The sequence below is a fragment of the Grus americana genome, chromosome 10, assembly GCF_028858705.1.
Source record: "Grus americana isolate bGruAme1 chromosome 10, bGruAme1.mat, whole genome shotgun sequence".
Lineage (NCBI taxonomy): Eukaryota > Metazoa > Chordata > Aves > Gruiformes > Gruidae > Grus > Grus americana.
Genome location: NC_072861.1, coordinates 22,768,365 through 22,785,102, shown reverse-complemented (window position 1 = coordinate 22,785,102; position 16,738 = coordinate 22,768,365). Strand labels below are relative to the sequence as shown.

The window sequence follows — 16,738 nt, the reverse complement described above, 5'->3', positions numbered from 1 at the left end:
ACGGGAGGAGGGGAATTCAAATTTTGTACTATATAGGCACAGCCAAATTTAAAATAATTCCTCACATTTAACTGTCAAGGTCTCAAACAATCACTTTAGGGAGCATTACATCTCATGAGTGGGGAAGTTCTGACTGGCATCTAAGTCTCATGAAATACACTAAGAATTTGCCACTCTTCAGTTCTGTATTGTAAGCTAGAAGTTAGCCAATATGGGATTTATAACTGAAATATCTATGAGGCCTGAGAAACTAGCTAGTTCACAAGAGACCAGCTTAGAGTCCATGCAGACTTGCGACATTTCTTTTCCCTAAATCCTCACTGGTATTCTTAAGCAAAAATGCAGCACTATATTCAGGGCAATAACCAGGATTCATCAGCTTGCACGCAGGCACTTCTGCAATGTAAACCAAAACAGGTTCATTTTTAAATGCTTATTTCTGATACCTGCGGTTCTCATTAGATAAAAGAAGGTTTTAAAAAACAAAAATCATTCAGCCATCATTTATACTATAATCTGAATGGAGACTGTTTTACGCTCCACAAGAAATCCATCATGAAATACCATCGTGATGTTTTATAACCAGCTATTGTGCATGATTGGGCTGTAAGCATTTTTCCACACTGGTTCAGGAATCCTGGGCTTTGCGCACTGACAAATTCTTGGACAAGGTTTCATCTCAGGACAATTCTCGGGACTTCTAAAACCAGGATCGTTGCAATGGCAAAGCCACCATTTTTCAAGTATATGTTGACTCTGTAGTGCCTACCTAGCAGGTTTTTTGCCATCGGTGAAAAGGAGTGCACTACACTAATTCATGGACTAATTTATTGAAGTAACTTTTTGCAGCATGTTCCAGATTTAATTATTCCAGTGGAACATCAGCAATTTTGTAATACCAATTGTAACATTCCCCCCACAGACACAAAAAAGTTGTAAAAACATGACTTTTTAAATATGAAGTATAAGGATAGCAGTTGAGAGAACAGAAATGTAAAAAAGGCAAATTAAATCTCCTGGGCCCTGCTGAGTTGCTATGCTTTGTGTTCACAGTTATAAAAGACCACTCTGTAGTGAATGTCATGTTAGTTACAAGTTGAAGCCAAAAGATAAGGTTTGTCAAGTCCCTAAAATCAGGAAGAGCTTGAAGTCTGAAGTTAAGGCAAACAAACAAAAGTTTTATAGGATGTCTTGATCTTACTATCTTGGCCCTCAATGAGTCACAGAGATAAGTGGGTGGGGGGTGAAGAGGGAGAGATCACACCAAAAAATTTGAGGGCTACTGATCTAAGGGAGCATGTCACATCTGCCTAGCATAAAGTAACACAATCAAAAGAAGGAACAGTCTACTGCTAAACCATGAAGTATTTTCTGCACAATTAAACTTGCTTATCTTTCAAACAGATGCCAAAGCAGAAACTTATAAACTTTCGACAGCATTATGTACCAAAGTTACTTACTCTTCCAATTTCTGCAGTCCATGAAACAACGATTGTGTTTGGTACCGTCGTAGATAATCTGACGAGTGAGGTAATGTTGATTGGTCGGCTAGGTCGCTTTGGTTCAACACCATTTTTGGTTGGTGGAAGATAGCCCTAGAAATCAAAGTATTTTTCCCCTCAGAAGGAGGAATAAAAAAAAAAAAAAAAAAAGACCAAAACCCCACACTGCTTTTGCTGCCTTCCCCTCTCACCACAACCCTGCCCCAATAAAAGTTGTGTCTCACCTGAACCAGGCTCCCTCTTCAATTCAGAGAGAGATATGTACGTATCGGACAATAAATTATCAGGTTTTTTACAAGCCCTTTCTCCTTACAGAGAGCCTTGCACTTTCCAGATCCTAACCCTGCCCACGGAATACTAAGAGGCACCTTTGCCATCCCTCCTTTCCCAGCACTGCCTGGCTAACATCGCCCCGTCTCATCCTGGGCGCTGCCCCAGCACCCAAAGTTGGCCTTTCTCTCTTTAGTCCTCTGGGTCAGTGATGGTCTATTCCCTGCACAGACAACCCCCAAAACAGAGTTCAATTTCAGCCAGACTCACTGGATGTTTGTTAAATGTAAAAATTTACTGTCGTGGTTTTTTGAAAATTAATCTTCTGGATCTACTGGCTGGTCTCCTGAGAAACAATTTACTTAACTATCTTTTCCACTCCTCTATCCATCTTCATTCAAATGCTCCAAAACGTGAAAACAAAGGTTAGGATAAATTCTCAGGCTGATTTCTGACAGACAGTTCCTCATAATGCTATCCAATTATGTATGTCAAAATAACATCTTACTTACTGGAAGGCTGCATGGTTTCCCATTTACTTTCACACACAGATTGGGTGGGAAGTGATCTTCTTGTGGACAACTGGTTTCTGATAAACAAAACCTAAAAGCAAAGAGCTTCCATCATATTTCACTTCTAAAGTGATTTGAAGATCACCTCTTCCTAGAAGGATTTTTTTTTCCACTGAGTTATGAAAGCGTGAAAAATCTTGCTAACCACTGTCCTCAAATAAGCTCTACAGATCATTAAGCAGGAAAGCCCCCCAAAATTACAGGTTTGGATCAAGATGGCTGTAGGTTCCTCCTCAGATTTCCTCAGACAGACTGACTCATTCAGATATGCAGGTTCCTGTTACAAAAAACAAATCATCCGAATTTCTTTCCTACGATTTCTCCAGCCAGACCTCTTGATACAAGACCAGGGTTTCACAAGGGACAAAATATAAAGTCTCTTCAACTGTCTCTCTTCCAACTTCAATAAACCAGCCAGCTGTTTAGCCACAGTATCAAACGCTATCCTCATGCCTCTGTCAAGTGAGTTCAGATAGTTTTATTTATTTACTTAAGTTCAGACAGGCTTATTTGCTGCTGGAACCAAAATTAGACACACCCTTCCTTGTCCTACGGAATGTGTGTAGGCCAAGACCGAGGACAATAGGCATTCAGAGGACCAAAAAGAGCCTCTCAACTCCACTGGCTTTCTTCCAGGGGATCTGCCCCATCCACCCAAACGTACCATCCCATTTGAGAGCAGCTATGCTCTCAAAAAGGGAGAGCTAGCTACCTTCTGTCCCTGTTTTCCCTCATGCTCCCCTCGTCCCTTTGTCCATCTGACCCAAAGCCAAGCCAACTGAACTTGCCGATCAGCAGAAGGTATCCCAAGAAGCAAGACCCAAAAGCAATTTCCTTATGTCTGGCGAGTTAACAGCTCACCATGCAGACATGACCGGGGGATGAAAGGCAAGACTGCCGTTTTTGACAGGAGCAAGCTCTGAAGTCAGCTCTGCTCACAGCCCTCTGCAGAATTACAGGGATATATAGGATTTACTCAACTTACTATACATTTGTCAAAACCTCTAAAATAACCAGCAGGTTAAGACCCAGCCTGGTAATTCCCAAAGTTTTGCCTCCCACTGCCTGAAGAAAAGTAGACCTTGGGTTGCCATGCCCAGATAATACTGTGTTTGACATCTCTGCTAGGAAAAACAACCCTCCCTGCGTGTAGATTTTGGAGGCCCAGTACCTGGAATCTGACAGGCGTGGAGTTAAAAAAAGGAGCATACGCACAATCTAAAATAATGAATTGAAGAAAATCAGCTGGCAATAGCTAAGTACACGTGGTATTCTGACACACCAGATACCAGGCCACCAACAACTTCAGGAAAGCTGCAGGTAACAAGGAGAAGTAGTTAAGTCTGCCCTTTTCCAAATAGCCAACAGCAAGCTTTTCTCAAGAAAACAACAGGATTAGACTCCTCTCTGTAAAGGAAAGCCCAACCTGCTGGGGAGCATATATCTGTTATATTTTAAAAAACAGGCAATGCAGATACATACCTTAGCTGGACCTGTACTGTGAAGTCACATTTGGTCCCAGAAATATCCCTAGAAACATCAGAACACAGGTTAAAACATACTGTTTATACAACAGGTTCATCAATATTTTCTCAGAGTTTGCTGTAAGTTCAATGTATGTAAACCACACTTTCCAGAATATATAGTATATACCACACCTTCCTGCTTCTGGTCAGTCAAACCACCACTCTCAAAACAGACTAAAGGGCACACTTCTTATTTTTCAAGGTAAATAAATCAATTACATTCTCATGTGATCTTTACCTTTTTCCTTTTTTTTTTTAATATATACTACAAAGAAAATTCTGATGGGTCACTATGAAGTATCATCTTTATAGTGAATAAACACAGAACTTGACAAAGGATCAGACTGATGGTGAGAAAGGGCTGCAGGAAGGAGTCTGTATTTGTACAGCACTTAGTACAAGAAAAACCTGTCCAATACTCACTGGACAGTGGTGGCATTTAATTCTCTCTTCCTCACCCTTTTCTTCTCCATCAATTTACGTACAAAGGGGAAAAGAATTCCCCAGAAGAGTATCCTCTGAGGTACTACGCAGACATCTGTGTTCTTTAAGACTGCATTTCAAAATGAATGATACGGTAAGCTGGTTCCTTTTTAAATTTATTTTTATTTAAATACTGTATTACTGATCAAACTCACTCACATTGAACTGCTGATTTGCTGCACTTGTTGTGGCGTCAGTGCAAATGCAAAGCAGGTTTCTCGAAATCGCTGACTATTATCTGATGCTAGAAGAAAACAAGAGATCATCACTTTAAAAACAGCAAATAAGAGACTAATTAACAGAACAATCTCCTTTCATTAAAGTGTCTACATATATATACACATACATTTTTATAGCAAACCCAATAGTATGACACACGTCTGTTTCTGTAAACAATTTTAGAGCCAACAAGAAAGTTGCCATTTAAACTCTCCTGTAAATAAAAATACAATAAACAAACTTTATATGCATATAAAGTATACATTAAAAAAAGTGATACGGATAACAGCAAAGCTGAGACAAATCAGCTTAAGACTTTATATCAGTCATGGTAACTTAACACTAGATGTTCTTTGATATTAAATTAAAAAATTCTTAGGCATTCTCATCAATCACTTTTTTATTTCCTCTACCGCACAAGATCATGGATTAGCCTGTAGAAGTATACAGAGTGACTGAGAAGTACAACGCAGGCAACTTCTCATGTTTCAGTAAGAGATTTTATGCAGGTAAACGCACCAAATAAAAAATACACAAACTACTCATGAGATACGCAAGTATGAAATCTGGTTTTAAAGTCCTTCAACTCTGTGCCGTAGTGCTCCATAACGGAACAAACACTACTGAAGGATTAATGCACCTGCTGAAACAATCAAAGAAATGTTAAACACCTCCGAAATAGTGCTTATATTGAAAACAGATCTCTTCAGCAGGCTACAGGCACCATTGCAGTACAGAACCACAGACAGTAGCAATGAAAATGCCTTTTAAAAAAATAAAATTAAATTAAAAAAAAAAAAAGAGGCATCTCCCCAGAGAACTGTTCAACGTGCTCATCAATACATGTATCGCAGTGAAAGTTGTAAGAAGTTTGCCATTCAATTTCATTGTTCTTGATAATTTCATAAGGTTATGAATAACTATATTGTGTATTAAACACTCGATAAATTTATCATTTTTTGTTTTACTATAATACACTTCCTGACTCATCCTTGAGTGACAGATGAGTGAATACTTCAGGATGATACTTCAGATATTTTGTTAAAAACAGCATGTGGTAGGTTGGAACCAACAATAGAATAGACATTGACTTAGTATAAATATTAACAGCAGCAATCTCACAAAATTACATTTATATCTTTCTCATATGACAATGCGACAAGACCTGCACCTTTTATTACATTATATGCAACAACCACATGCAGTTCATTCTCAGTTGCTCTAAAGCTAGATGGGCAAGAACAGGTAATATATACCAAACAGCAACTTTTGTGAAAATACTAGCAATAGGAAATCTTTTTAAAAGCATTAAGTTACATAAATAACTGTTTATATTTTTTTAAGCATATATTTCCTTCCCCCTCCCAATACTAAGTTCTACTATAATGTCCAAAAGCACCCTCTGGGCTAGGGTGCAGCATGCAGCCTCAAGTTAATGTTTAGTTAGACGCTCATGCCTACAGTACCCAGCATCTATTTTTGTTTTAATACATTATCAATTACATTTCTTCAAGTGAGAAACACGCAGGGCTTAAGATGACAGCCAGTCATGTTACCACAATGTAAGAATTTGCAGGAAGTATAACCACAATGTATACAATTAACAATGAAAATCTGTTATAATATTTGGTCTTCAATATAATTCTATACCTATATTTAGTTATAAATGGAAAGATCAGAATTATAGACTGTAATCAACAAAAGATGAATTAACAAGGTTAATACACTGCACACCAGAGAACTGAAAGTTATTTTTTTCATATTTTTACATGGTAACATGTGACCTTAATCTGTTGGTTTGATTTCCTCCCACGTATTACTCGCTTTACCCTAGAAATTGTCAGCTTTGGCTTTATCAGAGAAGTTCTGGAGGGTCTTTGCGAACTTTTGTTGTGAACTCCAACACCTTCAATTAAAGGACAAGACTGTTGAATATTTAACTAATGCTGCCTTCATTTAAAACTTAATTATCCAAAGAAGTTAAACAGCAGTTACCAAAAGAAAAAGTCTAAATCCAAATTTCCCAAGTAATCTTTTTCCCTTTCAACTGCTCATCTCTTTGCTCGTTTTGGTTTTGCAGCATCCCCAATTTAAGGAATCAAGCAGGTAATACGGATTTTTGCAAGCAACAGAAAGAAGGGAGGAGCAAAGTAACAGCTAAACAGCGAAGGTCCCAAAAGCCAATCCTTTTCCTCTGTTCATTACTGGCTGGCTTTAATGCAAGACTTATTTTTGCTAAACAGTGATACATAACCTTGAAAAGTGGGTTTCTAACTTCTATATTCAGTTTCATCATGCTCTTGCATTGGCCAAATGAAAGCATTATACATTAACATGGCAGAAAATTAAAAAGTACATTCTTCAGTGCTGACATGGGAGTTTTCACAATTCCCGTTCTCTTCACAAGCTATAGTCCCAGCACATTTATAAGACGGTAAATAACCTCTGCTTGAATCAAAAAATTTTGCAACAGAAATAGCCACTTCAAACTCATAACCATAAAATACCACAGAACTGGAAGCATGACCAATAACTGCATTGTGCACATTGCAGTTAATGAATTTACTCTTAAGTGGAATCCACCTAAAATGAAAAGGCGAGGAGGAAGCCTTTGAGGTTGAGGGGAGGCTGGTTGGTTGGGTTTAACGCTGTCAGTTCAGACTAAGAACGAAAAGACCTCCAGCATTTCTTCTTATGCCGGTATTAACTTCATATGCGCTCATTTTAATGACTGTAAGCAAAAGTCTATGAGCTGACGGATCAATGGTCCCCAGTGATCAGAGAGGTACTTCATCACATGCTGCTTGATCTTTTCTTAGCTGTAAAACAGCATTAATATATACATGCAGTGTTTTCAATACATTGCTTTTGTGTACAAGCAATCATTGTGATTACCATGGGAGCATGGCCAAATTGCAAAGAAGGAAGAAACAACTTGTTAATTAGGCAAAGATGATCCAAAAGCCAATCGAAAGATTTCAAAACTCTTGACAGATTGAGCAGTACAGACAGAGGAAGATAGACAAGAAGCTACGTTACTCTAAACTAAAAGACAGCTGCACTCAGGCTCTTGAACTAGGATCAGGATACAGTTCTACCCCTTGGATGTTTAACTACCAACCAGAAAAAGAGCAAATTTAAACATCAATTGCCCAATTCAGTGCGCGCTACCATAAGCAAATCTAACCTTCAGGAACAGGCACGTTTCAGCAAATTAGAAAGACATAATTTGAATCTTTACATTCAGCACAATATTAAGAAATGGCAAGAACAAACTACGCAAAGAACAAACACAATTGGTTTAATGCAGACACAAAACGATTTGTAAAAGAGGCCAGGAACAACCGTGAAAACACTAGGCTATCACATTGGAAAGCACATTAAGTTTTACAAGGGCTGTGGTGGTGAAAAGCATTACTTCCATTTTCTAGCTTCCAGTTAAGATCCCGCAATTGCTACTCTAACACCAACACACCGGGACATTCCCACCCACCCGTGCTGCAGGGAACCTGGTGCCCTGTGTTGTAAAGGCGTTTGCCAGCTGGGCTGCGGAAGGGAAGGTAGGACAAAACATACCCTCCAGTTGCAAAATCATGGGAAGTTAATTCAAGCAGAGGACAGTTAAATACGGCAAGGAAAAGTCAACAGCTTCATAAAGACTCTTTACCATAGGTGAAAACCAACTGCCTGTTTATTTTGCTGCCTGACATGCTATTGCAATCCAAAGCTTTGCAATAGGGGGTTTGTCCTGGGGAGGATGGGGGACACAGAGGGGACAGGTTAGGGAGGAGGACCTTGCTTGTGCCTCTGGCCTTGTCTAGGAGGAAGGGGAAATGCAGCAAAAAAAACCCAAAAGCATCCTCTGGAAGGGAGATGAAAGTTTTCCTTGTGGTTTTCTCTAATCTTCTCCCATATGTTTTCACGCAATCTTTTTATATCCATATCTATTATTTCTAGATCTACTTACCCTACAAACGATGCATGAAAATTTCAACAAACACATTAAGCAGAGCTAATTTAGTGGTTTTGTTATTAAATACTAAGCTTCCAAGCTTATCTATGACTATACAAAGTCCTCTATTTCTAAGGACTTCAGATTTCTCAAGGAGGAGACACTGGAAATCTGGAATTTAAGAGTGCAGAAAAGCTAACAGATTTCTATTAATTCATCTGGTGTATCTGCTGTGTTTAGGAACACCAAACAGATCCTGGCAAGTCAAGCACATAATTTACTTCTAAAGTTCTGGAATATGATTAAAACCAGAAATATGCAAATACATAGTTTTATACAAGAAAATCATTTCAATGGCTAGAAACATGCAACCATGCCCTGCAAACAACTATTATTATTTAACAAAAGAAAGGCAAAAATAGATCTTCAACTGAAAATTGAGTAGATTAAAATAGAATTTATAATCTAATAAAGCTGGAATCTAGCGAGGACAACAGAGTTAATATGAGCATTCTTAAGAAAGTTGCCAGGAATGTTTTTTGGGGATTTTGGTGGTATTTTTTTTTTCCAGAACTATGAATTATTAAATTTTATAACCTTTTCTTTAGCACTCTCTGAACAGTAGAGAGCTTGGAGGATTAGTCAAGAGTGGTTTATAGGCCATGTCACCTTTGCTATCTTAGAAAGGAGGTACAATGCACAAATGTCTAATGGACTTTTATATTTTAAATTTACATATAAAGGACAAAGGCACAGTAATTTAAAAAAAAATAAAATACCATGAATCACAAGCATCGCTTTACCTGTCTGCTAAAAAATTTCCTGAATAATTCAGGAATCTGAAAGGGCAGGTTTTGAAAGTATAATAAAAAGCTTTTCAAGCAGACTTATGTAATTAAATGGGTGTCAACAAGAACAGCTTCAGACAATCCATATAAAATCCACTTCTCATCTTACCAGAATCTCACCATTTTTGGGGGGGTGCTGAAGGGGAGTTGGCAGAGGGGAGTATTTACTACTCCTTCATTCATCCAGCTTCAATCCAGGAAAGGCAATGAGCAAAAAACACATTTTCTTGTGAACACGTACATACACTTATAAAGCACTAGCAGAAGCTCAGGTCCGTTACCTCTGCAGGTCCCCAACATTAGTACAACACACTCTAAAATGCCTGAAATGTTGCAAAAACATTACAGAGCAGAGTTTCTTCTTCAAAGCTATTCTTTTTACCAATTCACTATCACCACAGTTTCCTGAATTATTTCATGCTTACCTCATTCAAATAATGATCCAAAGAGCATATGGGATTGGTATGTATTAAGTGAGAGCGACCTAATTATGCCTTGCTGGTTGTACATTTTGTTAAACATTTCACGTGTAATGAGTTTTCAAAATTTGAGCAAAAACTATTTTAATACATGACAGTATCATTCACAGGACCAAAATACTTAAAATTCCATATGAATGCATATATGCACATATGTGTATATATAGACAATTAATGTATTAGTTATATAAGTAATAATAATGATACATAAAAAAAACATTTCCTACCAATTTTATTCTTTATTTTGAAAAAAATCCTATAGTGCTAGAGTGAAAAAGAGAACCCAGCTTGAGTGGCTGCATTTTCTACAGCTCTAAAAATATTCTGTTCCACCTCACCAGTACCCACAGCTAAAAATAGCCACACAATCTTTCTGCAGTAAAATACCTCTTGCTGTCTTGAGAAAAAGCCAGTCTCTAAATTTCCATTCAAGAACAGATACCTTAAAATCTTTAATGAATCTTATGTTATCACATCGCTGAGGTGGGGATGCTTCCTAATGTAATTGCAGCTGACCATCATACTGCCAATACACTAAGGTTAATCTTTTCCATCTATCATCACCAAGTGCAGCTTATTAAGTAGTGAAGGGTATATATTACCTTCTATTACAGAAAGATACTTGGACTAAAATTAAACTTGCACTTTACACTGCAGTAATTACCTAAGTTCAGGCCATGAGAAAAGCTATCATTGAATTGGCCTATTACCAATGATTTCCAATAATAGCATGTTTATTTCCGAAGGCAAAAATAGTTATGTTAAATAAGAGTATCAGGACCATAGCAAATTTTTGCTAAATGCTGTAAGATAAACAAGAGATGTCTAACTGGTTAGTCACTAACCTGATACAGTATATAATTTTGATCAGTTAAATTTGTCAAAATATTAGCCAGAAAAACCTAAACATTGTAGAAGTTGTCAACCTAACACATAAATAATTCTTGCATATCTTCCCCAGATAGGTAAGATACCTCATTTTGCTGCAGCACAGGCATTTTGCTTTTTCTTTCAAACAACAGAAGGCGTTGTATCAATTTATGTTCAATCCTCTTTGAAATATCACTGCTGAAAATTTAATACACTGCCTCCAAGCTAGACCAAAATTACTGCATTTAGATTAAGGCACAGAAAACGTTTACCTTTTAAAAAGGTAAAATTCAGACAGGCTTTGAATTACGTTCAATTGCAGCAGAAGCCAGGAAATGTGTAACACAACACTACGCACACATAGCTCCTTATAATGTAGTTTGTCCAAAACCTCTTATATCAATCACAAACGGGGTTCATTTATACAATTGCTTTTGGAGGCAAGATCAAATGCCTGTGTACGGCACATTGCAGTATCTGTATATAAGCAGGAACCAAGCAGCTATATGGGAGAGAAACGAGAGGATATACCTTAATGGGGGATCTACATCATCTCAGAACGCATCATTAGCCTTTTTAAAACCACCACAATTTATGAAGTTCCTGGGTAATGCAAGTGTTTATACATAAACACTTCCTTCCGATTAACCACAGCCTCTTAGCACCAAGCTCCTGCCATCGTCTGGAATCGGGCTGCAGTATCTTTTAAACGACTACCCACCATACCCTTCATTTCCTGTTACCCATTAAACGCATTCGTAGTGTGCAATACCAGGTCTGTCCCAGCTAGACTCCTTCTCAGGGAGCCACCTTCTCCCCTGGAAGGCAGGAGAACCAAAGCCAGACCCTGTGCCCCGACCAGACATCCAAGAGCAGGGCTGAGGGCTGGGCAGAAGTGCAGCGTGCCCTGCAGAAGCCATGAGCTTCAGGAGTTCAGCCACACTGAGCTCACGTCCAGCACCATGAGAAATCCCAGACTGCCGTTTCTCTTTTGTTATCCCTCGCTGTGACATCTTGACCATTTTACTTCGTTTCAATCGCTTATCACAATGGATGTTGTGTAACCTTAACATTTCAAAAACGTTTCAAAACTACTTGAAGGGAAGCATTTTAGTAAACATACAAATCATTCTTTCCCTGACAGCGGTGACCAGCTCTTAACCCACTTCCACGGGTTACAACTGCACTAACACTCACATATACACTGCATTACTATGAAGTGACAATGCCACGTTCTTCAACTTAAAACAGATTAAAAACTGAACTCAGGTTCTGGTCAGTCTGCTGCATTTATCACTTGAGATCATTTTTAGATTCTGTTCAACTTAAGCTTTTAACAGTTAATACTCAGAAGGAATAGGCAGAGCTACACTGGGGGTGGGAAAGGCAGGCAGTAAAGACATGCGAAGGAGCTTATTTGAAATAGTGCCTAAATATATATATGAAAATAGCCTGGAAATACTCCAAGGGCCACATTTAATTCATAAATATTATGTATTTTATAACTCTTTTCTATACGTTGCATAAACAGAATAGATCAGCCGGAAACTCTGTGCAATTGGACAGATATTTATGTTTGATTTCTTTTTAATCAGTCATGTATTAGAGCATTTCCAAGCCGTGAGGATTTCTGAAGATGTACAGTAAGTATTGAGGGACAATTTCATGCTGACCTTCAGTGCCAAAACTCTGCCCTCTCAACCTAGCTCTGTGGAGTAAATACCCACTGACCCCAGCTCTCCTCTCGCCGTGGCCCCTCCTGAGCCTACAGATCTCCACCGCACGCCTGTTCCATCATTTTACCAGAGGGAAGCACCATCACTGGATCCTCCAGACTCAAGTCAAGTCACTTGATTTCTTTAGACACCTAAATATATGTCCTGGAACTCAACTGCTGCCATTCAGGCTTGAATATTTTAGCTTCTGTTCCTAAGAGCACCAACAGCAGTTAAACGCTTCAAACGAGCAGCACTAAAAAGCTAGCACTGCCATGTCCCTACACGGGCTCTCCTGCTTCTAGCGTATTTTTACTCTCAAAAAGAAAGTAGCAAGTTTTATAAGGCTAACAGGAAAGGCAAAAAATTAAGTTTAAAGTTCGTGATTAGATATCGGAGTCCCCAGTAAGTCCCTCCACCAGGATCAGCACATACCACCTTTTTCTAATAGCCATCATAAAGGGAGACTGAAGTATCTCTAAAAGATTCCAAGTCACTGAGTGAAGACTTCCAAGTCCCAGCAGCATTTCCATCAACTTCTAAGTGATCTCAATATCTTGGTTGCAAGAGAAAATCTTAAAAAATGCATATTGCAATAGCACGGCTTCCTCTCTCATGATACGTGAGCACCACTTCTAGGCCTCAAGCTCTCCAAACACTTAAAAGGGACACTGCTCCAAGCTTAGATTGGTTCACTGATTATTAATGGATTACTCACATGCCTGAAGTTAACCACGTGGTTTGCTGTAATTCTGTCTACTGAAAGCTTCAATTTGAATCATAGAATATCCTGAGTTGGAAGGGACCCACAAGGATCATTGAGCCCAACTCTTTATCAAATTATCAATTATCAAAAAGTTAACCTAATTTCACCTTGGGAAGCAAAGTTACTTCCTAGATCCATTCGCATCAGAGCAGCAGTGTCTGAAAACATCCATATCCTGTAAGGTCCTGGCATTTGGGTGATCTCAGTTCTACGCGTGAGGAGATTGAGCAACCAGCTAAAATGAGCAGTAACAACTTACGCTCCTTTTCCTGTAGCACAAGAGCTAAAAAGCTCTTGGTTAAAGCCCTCTCATACTTAAAAGAAACAGACTGTAGACTATGGAAAGATTCTCTATACACGAACTTGAGGCATACCACATGCAAATACACGCTGAAGCCAAAAAAAGAAACTTAAGTGCACTGTAATTCTAGTTCAGCTACAGCGCATGAACAAAACAGCTAGTATTTTAGCTTATTCTTGCACAATTAAAAACTGTAGAGCCGGAAGTCAGAAAGCTCAAGCCCGAGTTCAGAATATAGTGTTTTGTCAAACTTCCTCCTACTAAGTACATTTAAAAAAATAACAAACACAGAAGACAGTAAAAGCGTGACTTTCATATAAACCATGATACTGATTGCACAGAGCAACAGATCAGCTTGCTGATATATGAAAGGGAGAAATACTTGCTAAACAACACTTTTATAGTTTTCAACCTAGATTTCCAAGTGCACCGAACTGTTTAATTGTTTAGTATTTGTACCTTGAACTACAGTCACCTTAAAGATTTGTCAGATCAGTTGCAAGATCTGTCTTCAAGAACACAGCATGTCCAAGTAACCATGATCACTCACAGTCAAAAAAGAAAATTTCAAGGTAAACGCAAATTGGAAGCACAAACGCTGGTTAGTAAGCACATAATTCTTGAGGGCAGGCACCAGGGGTAGAATTCTGCTTATTGCAGAAACCCTGTTATTAGAGTCCACAGATTAAGAAATTAAACTAAGACCTAAGCAAATCAAGACAAGCTCCTTTCCCCCAATGGAGCCAGTATCTGGAGTTAGGCAGGCAGCATACAATGCTTTCTGTAAATGGCACTCTGATTCCCGCCTCCTTCCAGGAGGGCGAGACCTGCAGGTAAAAATCCTGATTTCCATAGCTCAGCTCTGAGTTTCAATCTTGTGTTCCACACTGCTTAAACCTGAAGCGCAGCAAATAAATTATACGGGGAACATCTGTATGCCATTCGGACAGCTTTTAGAAGAGTAGCAGAGCCCACAGCCTCTTTAATCCTTTAAATTGAAAAGAAAATGCTTACTTTCTCCTTACAGGTAAGTAAAGACACATAAGCTAGTTGAAATGTTTTTTGGAACAACCACACAGCTAAAGCAATTATTGTAATTTTAAGATGTTGTTTAACTATCTAATGTCCCTTCCATAATAATCTGGCAGAATTTTGGTACTCGTTACTCATCTCACAGTAAACGCATTTCACCACACAAGAGATCTTATCTATGTGTTAGAAGTTACTTTTAGAAAATTGGCCCTATTCTTAAAAAACAACCAATTAGCAGTGTCTGTGCACTGGGGGCTGAAAACAGGGGAAAAAAATTAAGCAAAAGCTGCAGCTTCACTTGAGAAACTAACAATCAAAATTCTCCTATTTAAAGGAGTTCCTATTCAAAAACACCAGAGAAGTCACAATAATAAAGCAACTTTCGTACATTCCATCAAGACCAAACTGGATAGCTTTTCCTCCAAAAAAACCCCAGTCATACAATCACATCAAATTGTGGTTAACCATGGGGCAGAGTGCTCAGACTTCTCACCAGCACTGCAAGAGCTCAGTGTACAGATTCATCCACCAACATACATTTTCAGCATATAGAGCGTTCCTAGTTGGCTTGTACACAAAACCATCCAATATAGATGCTTTCTCAATTCTGCAGTGAGGATGACTAATAAAATATGGATCAAATTCGACAGCTCCACTGAACATGGACAGATACCTCTTCATCTCAGATAAACAAGGCACTGGCAGTCTTCTTGGGAGTAAAGAAAATCCTGTCATCCCTTGACAGCACAGCCAGCATAACCGTAATTGTCAGTATTAGCCACACAGCTCTGAACGAGCTACGCAGGAGTCATGTACTTGAAACACTTGGAAAGAAGCGAGAGACTCCGCTATCTCAGCAGAGTAACAGCAGGAGAAGAGTCCCACCGTCAGTGTGGCCTAGCTGCTATTTTCAGTTCTTCAAACAAAAGCAGGTTGAGGTAGCATAGGCTGAGTTTATGAGTTCAACTAGCTAGGCAAGTCTGCTCTTCTGCAAGCATCCTACTCACTGCTAGAAGTTGTATGGGCTGCTGTAAGGCAGAGAAAGTTTAAAAAAAAAAAAAATAAAAGTAGTTAGCCAACAGCCTAACCTTAGCTTGTCACACATGCTTCAGCCAGCCATGCTCAAGTAAAGACCCTCAATAGCTGTTGGTGAGAAGGTACAAATTGATAAAGCACTGCATTTCCCCCTTGCCATGAATCCAGCCCAGCGAGCAGTCAGCATGTGGATTTTAATCACAGTTCAGAGCTACATTTTGAGGAAGTTAAGTGTAAGAAGGTAACATCCATTTCCTCCTTTTGTTCTTGACATTAAAAATAATCAAATTTAATTTCCTTATCTGTTATTCACATTAGCTTATGTACTACCCACCTACATAAAATATTTGGGTACAGAATGCATGTTCAAGTGCCCTGCTGTGCAACTCCCTTCCCCGAGGCTTTGTCGAATTATTGTTTTTCAAATTAATAATCACATCTTAATGGGACAGAAGACTATTACAGCAAACCTTCCAAGCAATTCCACCTTGACTTGGGAAAGGCTGGGGAGAATCACATCCAAAGATGTGCTTTGCCCAACTTTCACGTAATGACTATAATTTCAGAAGAAACTAAAGATTCTCAAATCAGTGGAGATCGCACTCATTCTCTCTCACACACGCACATTTTTTCTATTCCAATAGAAACCATTTTAAGCACGGAGATAATTATTCAAAACCGCACATCAGGTCATCAGTTCGTTCTTGCGGTGGAGGGAAACAGAGTAAATTCAAACGTTTCTAATCCCTACCCCATGAGGAATCTGATGGGAAAAAGCAAGCAGGAGATGCTGAAACACTGGCCAAATGCCAAGGAGAAGTTCTGAGTGTTTGTAATCTACATCTGCCATTTGAAAACAAAGCCAGAGAACCTAGAAATTTCACATTTGAGGCAACCCACATTGTTTGCAGCAGTGAGAAGGGTGCCCAAACCATTTGAGGCAAATATTCAACAAATCATTTCTGATTGGTTTTAGTTAAGTATCAGTAGCTGTATAAATGGAGAAAATTAATACTAGTCTGCTCCATACTTGCATTTAAAACTGCTAAGCTGTATGCACAATTGCTCCAAGTTGTTTTGAAAGTATATAAAGCTGCATATCGCTGGTTCTTAATCCAATAGGGTTTTTTCATTAACATATATTGGGGTAATGGGTTTAAGCTAAAAG

General features: G+C 38.7%; 1 protein-coding gene across 2 annotated transcripts in view; it reads right to left on the bottom strand.

The window, feature by feature from the left end:
• The window catches only part of PIAS1 (protein inhibitor of activated STAT 1), a 64,243-nt gene that overhangs the window by 18,449 nt on the left and 29,056 nt on the right, over positions 1 to 16,738 (bottom strand). For both annotated transcript variants that reach the window (XM_054836485.1, XM_054836486.1), the window contains exons 3-6: positions 4,513 to 4,597; positions 3,827 to 3,874; positions 2,285 to 2,375; positions 1,461 to 1,595 (exon numbers count right to left, since the gene is read on the bottom strand). In XM_054836485.1, coding sequence (XP_054692460.1) covers positions 1,461 to 1,595; positions 2,285 to 2,375; positions 3,827 to 3,874; positions 4,513 to 4,597 — 359 coding nt within the window. The remainder of the gene's footprint in view (positions 1 to 1,460; positions 1,596 to 2,284; positions 2,376 to 3,826; positions 3,875 to 4,512; positions 4,598 to 16,738) is intronic.